The 13937-nt window shown below is 35.1% G+C and overlaps 1 protein-coding gene across 1 annotated transcript in view; it reads right to left on the bottom strand.

Annotated features, from left to right (window-relative positions):
• The window catches only part of ABCB7 (ATP binding cassette subfamily B member 7), a 114014-nt gene that overhangs the window by 36379 nt on the left and 63698 nt on the right, over positions 1-13937 (bottom strand). Inside the window, exon 4 of the mRNA XM_014827412.3 lies at positions 11227-11346. Within this exon, the coding sequence (XP_014682898.1) occupies positions 11227-11346 (120 nt within the window). The remainder of the gene's footprint in view (positions 1-11226; positions 11347-13937) is intronic.

Below are 13937 nucleotides of genomic sequence, written 5' to 3' on the forward strand. Positions count from 1 at the left end.
AACAGATCATCCCCCAGGAACCTCTGGAGGCAGGATAGCCCTGCCAAATGCCTTTATTTTCATTTAGTGAAACCTAATTTTGGACTTCTGACCTTCATAAATATAAGATAATAAATTTGTGCTGTTTTAAGCTACAAAGTTTGTGATAAGTTGTTATAGCAGCAATAGGACACAAAGGAAATTCAATGGGGAGAGCATAGCCTTCATGTAGAAACAATTGGACAAAACAAGGAACCTTCTCTTAAACTGGATACAACAATTAACTCAAAATGGAGCATAGATCTAAATGAAAAAGGTAAAAATACAACTTTTAGAAGAAAACATGGAGAAAATCTTAATGAGCCTGAGGAGGTGAAGAGTTCTTAGACATAACAAGCAAACCCTAACCCATAAAGGAAAAGAATGATAAACTAGAACCTATCAAAATTAAAAACTTTTGTTCTATATAAGACAGACTAAGGCAATTAAAAAATAAGCTACAGATTGGGACAACATGGTTGCAAATCATGTATCTGTGAAAGGTCTCATATCCAGAATATATAAATAACTTACTAAATTCAACAGTAAAAAAAAAGACAGCCCAACTAAAAAATAGACAAAACACCTGAACAGACACTTCACCAAAGTGGATATACGGATGGCAACTAAGCACAGGCAAAGATATTCAACATCATTAGCCATTAGGGAAATGTATATTGAAACTACAAGACACCACGATATGCCTGACAATGCCAGGTGGTGGGAAAGAAGTGAAGCAACCGGAACTCTCATACATTACTGGTGGGAAGACAAAAACAGCCATTCTGGAAAACAGTTTGGTAGTTTCTTATAGAGTTAAAAACACACTTACCACGACCCAGCAATTCTATTCCTAGAGAAATAAAAACTCAGGTCCACACAAAAACCTGTACCTGAATGTTACAGGAACTCTAGTTATAATTGCCAAAGGGTGGAAAGAAACCAAACGTCCATCAGTGGGTGAATGGATAAACAAACTAGTAAATCCATACCATGGAATACTACTCAGCAATAAAACAAATGAACTTCTGATATACTCAGTATCTTGGACAAATGACAAAAGCATTATGCTCAGTGAGAGAAGCCTGGTCCAAAGATTATATACTATATGATTCCATTTGTATGGTATTCTCAAAATACAAAAACCATAGTGATAGAGGACAAATCAGTGGTGCCCAGCAGTTAGGGGTATGGAGAGGGTTACACAAAGGAGATTTTTGGGGTGAAAGCACTTTTCTGTATCCTGGCTATGGCAGTAATTACATGAACATAAATAGGTGTTGAAAATCATAGTACTATGTACCAAAAGGAGTGCATTTTACTGCTTATGTTAAAAACAAATTTTAAAAAATAAAGACAGTGTCTCAGTTCATACCAGACCTGGCTCCCTAGAGGCTGGAGATGTCTAAAAATAAGGCTAGATGATAGTGTATTTCAATCAAAACTGACTCACTATGAAGTTTCATTCCCCCGTTGCTTTCTGAAAATGGAGAAACTGGTTATTTTTACTAGAACATAATCATGTGACAAAAGGTATATTTCATCTGTAAATACAATGTACCCATTAAATACAAGAGAAATAAAGGGATTTATTCTCACACTACTTTTTTCTTTGCTAGATCAAAAATTTAAATCACATCAATAATCTGTGAAACTCCTGAGTTTTCACAGAGACTGGTATATCATTAGGAAATTGAATTCACTTAACTTTAACATGAAAACATACAATTTGGGACACTAATTGAAGAACAGAATTAAAGAAAAAGTAAAATCACCATAAAGGACAGCCAAAGGTATGCTGTATCTATATGATGCCAAAATTACCGGTCAATACGGTCAGTTTGCTGAGGGTCTCAAATTCCAGATTTTAAAATAATTTATCCCTTCTTAGTCATCAAGTACTGTCTATGTCATGTGAGAAACCTAATTCTTCCAGACCTTTTAATACCTAACTTCCTCAATAATTAATCTCTTCCACAGCAGCCTCTGACAATTAAGGGCTCTATAACTAGTGCTGCCAACAAGGACCCAATATATGTGAACAAGTAAAAGAGAATTTCATTCTTTAATTACCTCTCTAGTCCCAAAAGGATCAGAAAGAAAGAAAGAAAATAAAGAACAAGAGCACTAAAGGGAGATTAGATAAGCAAGGTAAAACAAGGAGAAAAGAAAACTGGACAAAGTACTTAAACAATTTGTAGATCACCTCTTCCAGAAAACAGAGATAGAGGGAATAGTTCCTAACTCATTCTATGAAACAAGCATTACCCTAATACCAAAACCAGACAAAGATATTGCAAGAGAGGAAAACTACAGACCACTGTCTCTCATGAACATAGAAAATTCTCACCAAAATACTAGGACATCAAATCCAATAACGTATAAAAATAGTTATACACGACTAAGAGGAATTTATTCCAGGTATGCACGGCTGGTTCAACATTTGAAAATCAATTAATGTAATCCATCATATCAGTAGTCTAAAGAAAAAATATCATTTGATATCAATATATGCAAAAAAAAGCACTAGACAAAATCCAACACCTATTCATGATATAAACTCTAAGCAAACTAGGAATAGAGGGGAACTTCCTCAACTTAATTAGGAGCATCTACAAAAAAGCCTACAGCTAAAAATATAATTAATAATGAGAAATTAGATGTCCCTAAGATCAGGAACAAGGCAAGGATGTCCTCGCTTACCACTCTTGTTTAACCTGGTACTAGAAGTCCTAGCTAATGCAATAAGACCAGAAAATAAAATAAAAAGTATACATATTAGGAAGGAGGAAATAAAACTGCCTTTGTAGATATGATTATGTAGGCAGAAAACCCAAAAGAATTAACAAAAACATTCCTGAAACTAATAAGCAACTCTAGTAAGGTTGCAGGATACAGTAGTCCCCCCCTTATTCACAATTTTGTTTTCTGCAATTTCAGTTACCCATGGTCAACTGCAGTCTGAAAATATTAAATGGAAAATTCCAGAAATAAACAATTCATAAGTTTTAAATTGCATGTCATTCTGAGTAGAATGATGAAATCTCATGCCATCCCACACTGTCCTGCCTGGGATGCCATGTCACAATGCCTATGTCATTCACCTCATTTCATCTCATCATGTAGGCATTGTATCATCTCACATAATCACAAGGGTAAAAGTGAGAACAGTACAATAAGATATTTTGAGAGAGAGAGACCACATTCACATAACTTTCATTATAGTTATAATTGTTCTATTTTATTATTATTTGTTGTTAATCTCTTACCTTGCCTAATTTATAAAGTAAACTTTACCATAGGTTTGTATGTATAGGAAAAAACAGTATGTATAGGGTTCAGTACTATCCATGGTTTCAGGCATCCATTGCGGGCCTTGGAATGAATTCCTCACAGATAAGGGGGGACTATTATATAAGGTTAATACACAGAAGTCAATCACTTTCTTATATACCTCCAATAAACAATATGGAACTTGAAACTAAAAATATAACACCATTGATATTAGTACCAAAAAGAGAAATAATGAGGTATAAATCTAACAAAACATGTACAAGATCTATATGAGGAAAACTACAAAATTCTGATGAAAGAAATCAAAGAACTAAATGAATGGAGAGATATTTCATGTTCATGAGTAGAATGACTCAATATTGTCATGATGTCAGTTCTTCCTAAACTCGATCTACATATTCAACATAATCCCAACCAAAATCCAAGCAAGTAATTTGGTAGATATGGACAAAATGATTCTAATTTTTAAACAGAAAAGCAAAAGATACAGAATATCCAACTCAATGTGGAAGAAGAAATCAATGTTGGAGGTCTCACATTACTTGACTTCAAGACTTACCATAAAGCTACAGTAATCAAGACAGTGGAGTACTGGCAAAAGAATAGACAAATAGACTAATGGAACAGAACAGAGTGTCCAGAAATAGACAAATATACACAAATATAGTCAACTGATCTTTGACAAAGGAGCAAAGGCAACCCAGTGTTGAAAGGATAGTCTTTTCAAAAAATGGTGCTGAAACAACTAAATGTGCAAAAGAAAAAAGAATCTAGATAACAACTTCACACCTTCCACAAAAATTAACTCCAAATGGATCATAGACTTAAATGTAAAGCACAAAGCTATAAAACTTCTAGAAGATAACACAAAAGACAATCTAGGTGACCTTGGTTTGGCAATGACTTTAGCTACAACACTAAAGGCACAATTCATGAAATATTGATAAGCTGGACTTCATTAAAATTTAAAACTTTCGTTCTGTGAAAGATACTGTTAAGAGAAGGAAAATACAAGTCACAGATTGAGTGAAAATATTTGCAAAACATCTATCTGATAAAGGACTGATATCCAAAATATACAAAGAACTCTTAAAATTCAACAATAAAAAGATGAACAAGTCAATTAAAAAAGGGCCAAAAGACCTGACAGACATTTCACCAAGAAAGATATACAGATGGCCAATAAGCATATGAAAAGATGCTCAATATCATATATCATTAGGCAAATTCAAATTAGAACAGAAATGAACTACTACTACACATCTATTAGAATGCTTAAAATCCAGAACACTGACAACACCAAATGGTGACAAAAACTCTCATTCATTGCTGGTTGGAATGTAGAATGGTACAGCCACTTTGGAAGACATTTTGACAGTTTCTCATAAAACTAAACATAGTCTTACCATATAATCTAGCAATTTTACTCACTGGTAATTACCCAAAGGAGTTGAAAATTTATGTCACACAAAATCCAGCACACAAATGTTTATTGCAGCTTTATTTATAATTGCCAAAATCTGGAAGCAACTAAGATGTCTTTCAACAGAGAATGGATAAACACACTATCGTATATCCATACAATGGATTATTTTTCAGCAATAAAAAGAAATGAACTATCAAGTCACAGCAAGATATGGGTGACTGTGAAACGCACATTACTAAGTGAAAGAAGTCAGTCTAAATGGGTTACAAACTACATGATTCCAAGTCTATGACATTCTAGAAAAGGTAAAATTACAGAGACAAAATGATCAGTGGTTGTCAGGGGTTTGGGAGAACGAAGGGAGAGATGAATAGGTGGAACACACGGTATTTTTTAGGTCAGTGATACGATTCTGTACAATACTTTAATGGTGGATACATGACAATATGCATTTCCCCAAACTCATACAACTGTACAACACAAAGTGTGAATCCTAATGTAAACTATGAACTTAGTTAATAAGAATAACGTATTTTTTTGTAATTGGTTCATCAATTGTAACTAATGTAACTACACTAATGCAAGATGTTAGTAACAGAAGAAATTGACTGGTTTTTGGAGGTGGGGGTAAAGGATATACAGGAACACTCAGTAGTTACTGCTCAATTTTTCTATAAGCCTAAAACTCCTCTAAAATACAGTCTTTTAATTAAAACAATACTCCAGGATACAAACCATACTTCTCAACTTAATTAAAGGCTTTATATAACATTGTTTCATTTTAAAACGTGCTTTTCAAAAAAGTTTTAAAGAATCAAAGTTAAGCAAAAAGTACATGAATCTTTTACTTTTGGTGAGGAAGACTGGCCCCGAGCTGACATCTGTGCCAATCCTCGTCGATTTTTGTATGTGGGATGCTGCCACAGCACGGCTTGGATGAAGTAGTGTATAGTTCTGTGCCCAGGATCCAAACCTGCAAACCCCAGGCCTCTCAAGCGGAGTGTGTGCACTTAACCACTATGCCACCAGGCCGGCCCCCATGAATCTTTCGAAGTTACAAATATCGAGATGGTATTTACTGGAAAACTCTAGCTCCTCCACAAAACCTTCCCTAAATACCTAATTTTGGAACTACTATATAGCTTCATTTATGACTCTCTTTGGTTGTTGATATTATGTTAATATATATTTTATCATTATATTTTTTTCCCTCAATACACTGCAACTCCAAGAGGGTAAGGCCCAAGTTTTATTCATTTTTGTATTCCCAGCTGCCTAGCACAGTACCTTTTACCTAATCGTCATTCAACGAATGTTTGCTCAATACATATTACTGCGGTCTGAATGTTTGTGCCCCACCACCCCCAAATTCATACATTGAATTCTAACCTCCAGGGTAATGGTATTTGGAGTTGGGGTCTTTAGGAGGTGATTAGGTCATGAGGGCAAAGCCCTCATGAGTGTGATTAGTGCCCTTCTAAAAGAGTCCCCAGAGATTCTTCTTACCCCTTACATCATGTGAGGTCACAACATCTGTGAACCACTAGTTTATGGTATTTTGTTACAGTAGTCCAAATGGACTGACACATATCTTATCCCTTACTTTACATAACAGATGCATTCTTGAAGAAAAGGGGTATTAATTATATTTTTATAAATCATACTCTCCCTTGAAATTATTTTATAATTTTAAATACAGTTTAATTTTCATTTCTGATAGCTTATTGATTGAGAATATCTTTTTGTACTTGACAATACTTTAATTTTCCGTGCCCCCAATTTATCTCTCAACTAAGTGGTTCCCAAGATGGTAGTGGTTAGAGAATATGAGTAAACATTTTTATAATATTAAAATAAACATTTGTTTTATGAAATCAGATGATTTCAGTAAATATGTTTTAGATTTTCCTTAAGTCTTAGCATGGTTATATAATATACTAATAGAAATGTTGAATTAAAAAAAAATACTAAGAGGGGCCAGCCCTGCAGCTGAGTAGTTGGGTTAGTGCACCTCACTTCGGAACCCAGGGTTCCCTGGTTCAGATCCTGGGCACGGACCTACACACTGCTCATCAAGCCATGCTATGGTGGCATCCCACAAAGAAAGACTGGAATGACTTACAACTAGGATATACAACTGTGTACAGGGGCTATGGGGAGTTAAGAAAAAAAAAAAAGGAAGACTGGCAACAGATGTTAGCTCAGGGCCAATCTTCCTCAAGAAAAAAAGAAAGGAGGGGCCAGCACGGTGGCGCAGCAGTTAAGTGCGCATGTTCTGCTTCTTGGCTGCCTGGGGTTCGCTGGTTCGGATCCCAGGTGAGTACATGACACCGCCTGGCAAAAGCCATGCTGTGGTAGGCGTCCCACATATAAAGTAGAGGAAGATGGGCATGGATGTTAATTCAGGGCCAGTCTTCCTCAGCAAAAAGAGGAGGATTGGCAGTAGTTAGCTCAGGGCTAATCTTCCTCAAAAACAAAACAAAACAAAACAAAACAAAAAAAGAAAGGAAAAAAAAATCCTTAGAAGATCTCAAAATCCCCAGATTACCAGATTAATGAACATTAATGATGATGTGATACTATGTGTGGATGGTAAGAAAAGGCACTGAATACAATTTGGAGAGATTTAAGGAATGAAGGCAAATAGTGTTCTCTTGGTCTCTCTCGGTGGCAGAACCCCTAAAATATATCTTATACACAACTCCAACATATTAAAATTTCTGCAACTCGGATAGAAGAAATACCAACCCATTCTCTTGACCTCCTCTGGGTCACAAGGCATCTCTACACAATATAGTTTATCTTAAAAATCTTTGCTGGAGACAATGATAGCCTTAAGACCCTGAGAATCAAAAGAGCAGTAAAAGGCAAATAAGCAAGCAGACGGTGTGCTGTCGTCCCATATGTTAAGCGTGAAATCCTCCTTCCTTTGTCTTCTTCTCACTTGACATTTTTCTCTTTTTGTCTTCCTTCTTCCTCATGGATGCCTCAGGCCTCATTATGAAACCACCACAGACTGCTCAGATGACTGGGTGGCATTCATTTAGAGCTGAGAAGGTTCCTCAACCCTGCCCTAAAGGTCCCAGAAGTATGTGGAGGAGGTAGAGGAGACCAGAGTATAAAGGGGCGTAGATCGGTCCAAAGTGCTTATATGTCAAAGCATGTAATCAGGCGGAAGAAAAAATAGGAAGCCAAGGAATAGAAAGGATAATAATCCATCTTTGCACACCAATTATAAATCATACCTGCAATACTACTCAAAAACAAACAATGACCAGGTTTTAAAAATTTGGGAGTGATCATTTTTAAACTGACAGTATAGAACCTGGAAAAACGGTGTTAGGAATGGTTAAATGCTAATACTATGCTCTACATTCCTTAGTTATTCCTAAAGTCTGTAAAAAGAAAACTGTTTTCCTATATCCTCTGGAAGTACAAGCAGGCACTCATTATAACATCTGACAATTTCCTCCTCTTCTTGATTCAAAAGGAATGAAACATACTTTTTGAGGATTGATTTTTCTATAGTCATTTCTGTTTACTTGTAATTAGTACATATGAGGTTATACTTTCCATTCTATGGGTGCTCAGTATTTGTTGACAGAAGAATCAAATATTAGCCTTCTAAAAATATTTCAGTCATTAAGGAAGTTAGCTTGATCTAGATTTCACACCCTGATATTGACCTGTCACCAAGCAAGAGAAATCTGTATTTTCAAGGATTGGAATTCACTCTAAAAATAAAGTCTAATACAGACGTCATCATTTAAGACTCCTCCCTTTGACTAGTTTAATTAGTCATGTTCTAACCTGTTCTCTTCAATTCAAAAGAAAGTCCAGGAAACAATCTGCCTTTAACTTGTCAGTAAGGTACTTACATTCAACTAATTAAGGAATAAAAGCCAATTTGCTAATTGTGCTTTGCACAAGAGCTTGGAATAACCTTTATCTTTAAGCAATTTGTAGGTAAAAGACAATTCAGCAACAAGAACTATGCTAAATATGAACATAAACATTTAAAAAATTTCAACATTAGCTACCAAAATTAGATTTGTAATATTGTTCTAATTGTTCAGCTTAAACATGTGGAATAAAGTATGAATTCTTGGTCTGTTGCTCGATATCTTGATTTAAGTCCTCTCCCAGGGAAGGAATCTGGTTCACTGGGAAAGTACTCAACAGGGCCCACAGATGAAAAAGGAGAAAAGAAAATGGACGAAGTCTGACTGCATTGTTTTGGTTTTACTCTCCAATCACTTATTCCCTGTTTCCACTACTGTTTACTTTACTTCCCTACATTTATAACAGGTTTATCTACAGGAACACATTTATCACAGATTCTGTCTGTAGTCGTCTTCTATATCTGTTCTTTTCCTTGGTGAATCCACTAATCTGCATTATTTCAACTATCACCTCCTAATCTCTCTAGCCCTGGGCTCCTTCCTGAGCCTGTCTTGCATTTTGTATTACCAGCTGTCTCGATGTTCCACTAGCACCTCAAACTTAACATACCCAAAACCAAAATTTTCACCTTCCCAAACAAGACCTCCTGTCTTACCACCTACTTCTGTTAAAGGCATTATCATTCTCGGCATCATCTTTGAATCCTATTTCTCTTTTACTTCTAATATATGATCCGTGGCTAAGTCTTACTGACTCTACCTCCCTTACCTCACAATATCTCTGGCATTTTTTCCCTCCATATTACCATCTCTACCACCACTCCAGTACAAACTGCTATTACTTCTCATCTAGACTATTATATTAGCCTCATAACTGGTCAATAAATATTTGCTAAATTGAATGCATGAAACAAAAATAAAAGGTGTCCCTAGTTCAGGTCTCTCACTACCCTAATCCATCTTACACTACAGGGTCAGATAAATTTCCTAAAGTACAGCTCTAACATTATTACTCTTTTACTCAGAACAGAGGTTCCTACTTCCAACATAATTAAATTTTTATTTTACAGTTAAGGTATTTCACATTAGGAGCTCTATCTATCTTTCTAAGACTACTACTAATTCCTCTGAAACATTATCCCCTCGCTGGAACAAGGATGGACTACTCACTTCTCCACACATACTATCCGTTTTCTCTCATCTTGTTCACGTTACTCCTATACCTCTAAGAATCCTCCTTAATCAATCCAGGCCTAACTCAGACAGCACCTCCTCTGTGAAACATTTCCTGACTCCTTATTTTGGTGGTTCTTTCCTTTGAAACCTCTGGACACTTGACTTGTACTTCTTTTAAATCATTTATGCCCTACTTTGTATTATGGCAATAAAATAAAACTTGTCCTATCCTGCATGATTTGAGAGAAGAAATGTGCTTTATTTATATTTAAATACCCTGCAGGGCCAAAAACAGTACTTTGTATGACAAGTTCTCAATAAACATTTTCAGGGTAGGGAAAAGAATGAGTAAATAAAAGGGAACATAAGTGATATAGAGAAGAAGTAAGTGATAAGATGTGGGTTCTAAAACAATATACAGTATTTACCCTTATACGTAAGAGTGATAACCAAATTATAGCCAACCCTCATTTACACTTTTGAGCACTTTTTTTAAACCATATTTCTGATGGAAATCTAAATTTACTTATTTTTAACATATATATTATGTTTTACTATGTACCAGCATTGTTCTAAACCTTTTATATATTATTTAATCCTTATAACAACTCTCTTTTACAAATTGAGAAACTGAGTCACAGAGACTAAGCAATTTGCCCAAGGTTGCAAATTTAGTAAGTGGCAGAGACCAGGATGTCTGACTCCAAACGATATATGTACCACGACTATATACTGTACCTACAGATATATAATTCACTGACTTTAAAATTTGAATAAATTGAAAACAAGATTTTTTTTCTTGAAAGCTAAAAGTCATTATTATATCTTTGCTTTATTAAAATGTGTTAAAGTACAGTGATAAACAGAGGCGGCTGCTAAGATGTAGAAGGCCCCTATACTGAATGGTACCAAAATGTCCAGCTTCTGTGGCTGTTTTATTTATTTATTTATTTATTTATTTAGGTTTTCCTGCTTTTTTCCCTTCATGTCACACTGTTGTTTACCACTTATAGCTATCAATGTGTCTGAAATGTCTTCATCCTCTTTTCAATTTACTGGCAACTGAGAACCAAGGTTATCAGAAATATGTATTAAATAAGAGCCAACAGCATTCTCAGGAGCTTCCTTTGAAAAGTTCCTCATGCTTTGTTACAACCAACAATCCTGTATCTTACACTAGTTTCAGGAGTGAACTCCATTAAGTTGAGTCTGTTAGAAGTCAGATCCACAGATAAATTGGGCATTACCATATAATTTCTGCTAAGTGCATAAAAAAAGCTATGTAAATGAGGGTCCTAAAAGTTAACAATGATCGCCCAAAAGTAGTTTATACCAGCCCAGTTTCATTACTACAAAATGTCATAGTATTTCTTAGTTATAGCAACAACGCATAATTTCTCCCATTCTTACCTTTGCGCCACCTAAAAATCCCAGAGAAATGGCAACCCTAGCTCGTAGATCTGGCCTGTCCTTGGGCCACACATAAGAAAGCATTGCTTTTATGATTTTCCGACTATCAACATCTTTTAACTGTTGAAAGAAAGAAAACAAAGCAGTAAGTAACATGACATTTCAAATATAACTATATTTCAATAATGCAGAATCAAGCAAATATTTGATAAAAATATGAAAACATTACAAACAGAACTTTTATTCTTAATCTAAGGTCAATTATCTTTCAATCTCAAACTATTTTGGAGAAAAAAACTATTTCAATTGCTTTTAAAAAGCTACTTATTTCTCACTTCCAACTATAGCCATCCTCATACTGCCAAAAAGTTATTCAGTGAGGGCAAGGGGACATGTACTATACATTTATTTCTTATCTATTAAGCTATCAAAACATTACATAAAATTTAAGAAACATTTCCCTATTTCCATCTTTGTGGTCAAAATCTTTACATACTTCTGGGCTCTTTCAGTATGGTTATTTAAAATAGTCTGGAGACCTACTCATGATAGAGCAGAGTTACAATACAGTGTTTAGGAAAGTAGGAGTCTTAGCGTTGACTATATATAACAGGGATTGAGTTATTAAAAGTTTCAACAAAAATGTAATTTTCCAGTCATGCTTAATCTGACCTAAATCTAGCTTACATTTTTCTTTTTCCCAAGGCAACATTCTCATTGAATCTGTTTGTTTCAGTTTCAGCTTTTATTGGCAGAACATTCAAAATCAAAATCATACTTCCTAAAGCCAAAGAAAGAAGATAAATACATATATATTCCAAAACTACCATATTATTATAGTTGGTAAAATAATCCCCATTTCAAAAACTGAAGTATCCATTTCTGGAAAAGGTATTGAAAAGAAAACAAAAAAAGTTAACACTCGTTGGTGAAGGTGTATAGAAATGAGTACTCTAATACACTGTTAATGGGAGAGTACACCAAAACAATCTTTTTGGAAAGCAATTTGATATCTACCATAAACTTTTAAAATAATTCTGCCCTTTGTCTCAAGAATTTCACTTTAAAAAAATACTTAAGAGTATGCTCCAAGTTGAATCAATCTTACTTCCTACAAGTCTCTTCAATCTGTGTACTTCTTTGTACTTTCACCACCAACTAAACCAAGCTATCATCACTTCTCACCTAAAGCACTGCAACAACTTCCTAACTGATCTCCCTGCCCCCACTCTGCTCCCTGTCCATTAGTTCACCTTGCATCAGACATAACTCCCAGCTTAAATCCCTTCAGTGGATCCTACCACTCTTAGGATAAAGAACAAAGTATATAACATGACTTACGAGGCTCTGCTTGGCCTAGTCCCTGACTACCTTTCTAGCAATCTCTTATACCACAGCTTTAAGTATTCATGCCACAGTGGCTTTATTTCGGTTCCTCAAAAATGCCATAATCCCTCCTGCCTCAGGGCCCTTGCACAATACCATTCACTCTGTCTGGAATAATCTCTCTCTGCAATCTCTTCCAACTAGTTAACTGCCAGCTCAACCAGTATTTCCTTAATGAGGTCTTCTCTATCCCCAGTCAGGATCCTCAGCTGTATCCTCTCACAGAACAGTATTCCTTTCTTTCAGAGTATCCATTTCAGTTATAAACTACATATAGAACAGTGTGATTATCTGATTACCATCTGTTCTCTTACTAGAATTTAAATTTCATATGAGTAGTAACTTTGTTTTGTGGTCACTGTTGTAACCCAATACCAAATACAGTGGTTGACATACAGTAGCTACTCAACAAATATTTATTGAGCAAGGGAATGAAAAATTTAGCTGTAAAGATGTTTATTCCCTTGCTGTAATAATAGGGAAAAAACTGGAAACAGCCTAAATAATCAAGAGAGAAGAACCATGTAAACAAATTACAGTGACTGCATACAACAAAATACAGCCATACAGAAATATATGTAGTGACAAAGAAACACATTAGGTTAAAAAAACAAAGTACAAAACCTAGTTTTCATGAAAAAAAATGTGATATGTGTATAAGTTTACACATGTACACAAACAGATCAGGAAAGCAATACCCCCCAAAGTGTTAATATCAATAGCTGTGAGTAGATGGAATCATTGACGATTTTTTACATTTTTCCTTTTGCTTGCTTTATTTTCGGTAGTTCACACATAATAAGAAAAAAATTTAATTCATTTTGAGGAGGAAAAGTTACATAACTTCAATTAGATTTGCACAGCAATGAATCGGGGAGAAACTGTCAACATATAAGAAACCCAGGCCAACACAGATTACACAAGGTCGTTTTATATTACGCTTATTCTTCCTAAGGTTCAGCAAACTATTTTTCTAGTCTCTTTTAGTCATTTTATTCACTAAAGAGCAACAGAAATAAAACTGTTCATATTGTACTGAAAACAGGACTATCTTCCTGAATTGCTTTAAATACATAAGATGACAAAAACATGAAATGCTGAAAAGTATAGTTGCTTTTTTTATTGAGGTAACACTGGTTTATAACACGATATAGATTTCAGGCGTACATCATTATAATTCGGCTTCTGTATACACTAAATTGTGTTCACAACCAAAATTCTACTTTCCATCTGCCACAGTACAAAAGACTCCTTTTACTCATTTCCCCCTCCCCCCACCTCCCTTCCCTCTGGTAACCACCCATCTGTTTTCCATATCTATGTAT

Source organism: Equus asinus, chromosome X (assembly GCF_041296235.1).
Source record: "Equus asinus isolate D_3611 breed Donkey chromosome X, EquAss-T2T_v2, whole genome shotgun sequence".
Taxonomy (NCBI): Eukaryota; Metazoa; Chordata; class Mammalia; order Perissodactyla; family Equidae; genus Equus; species Equus asinus.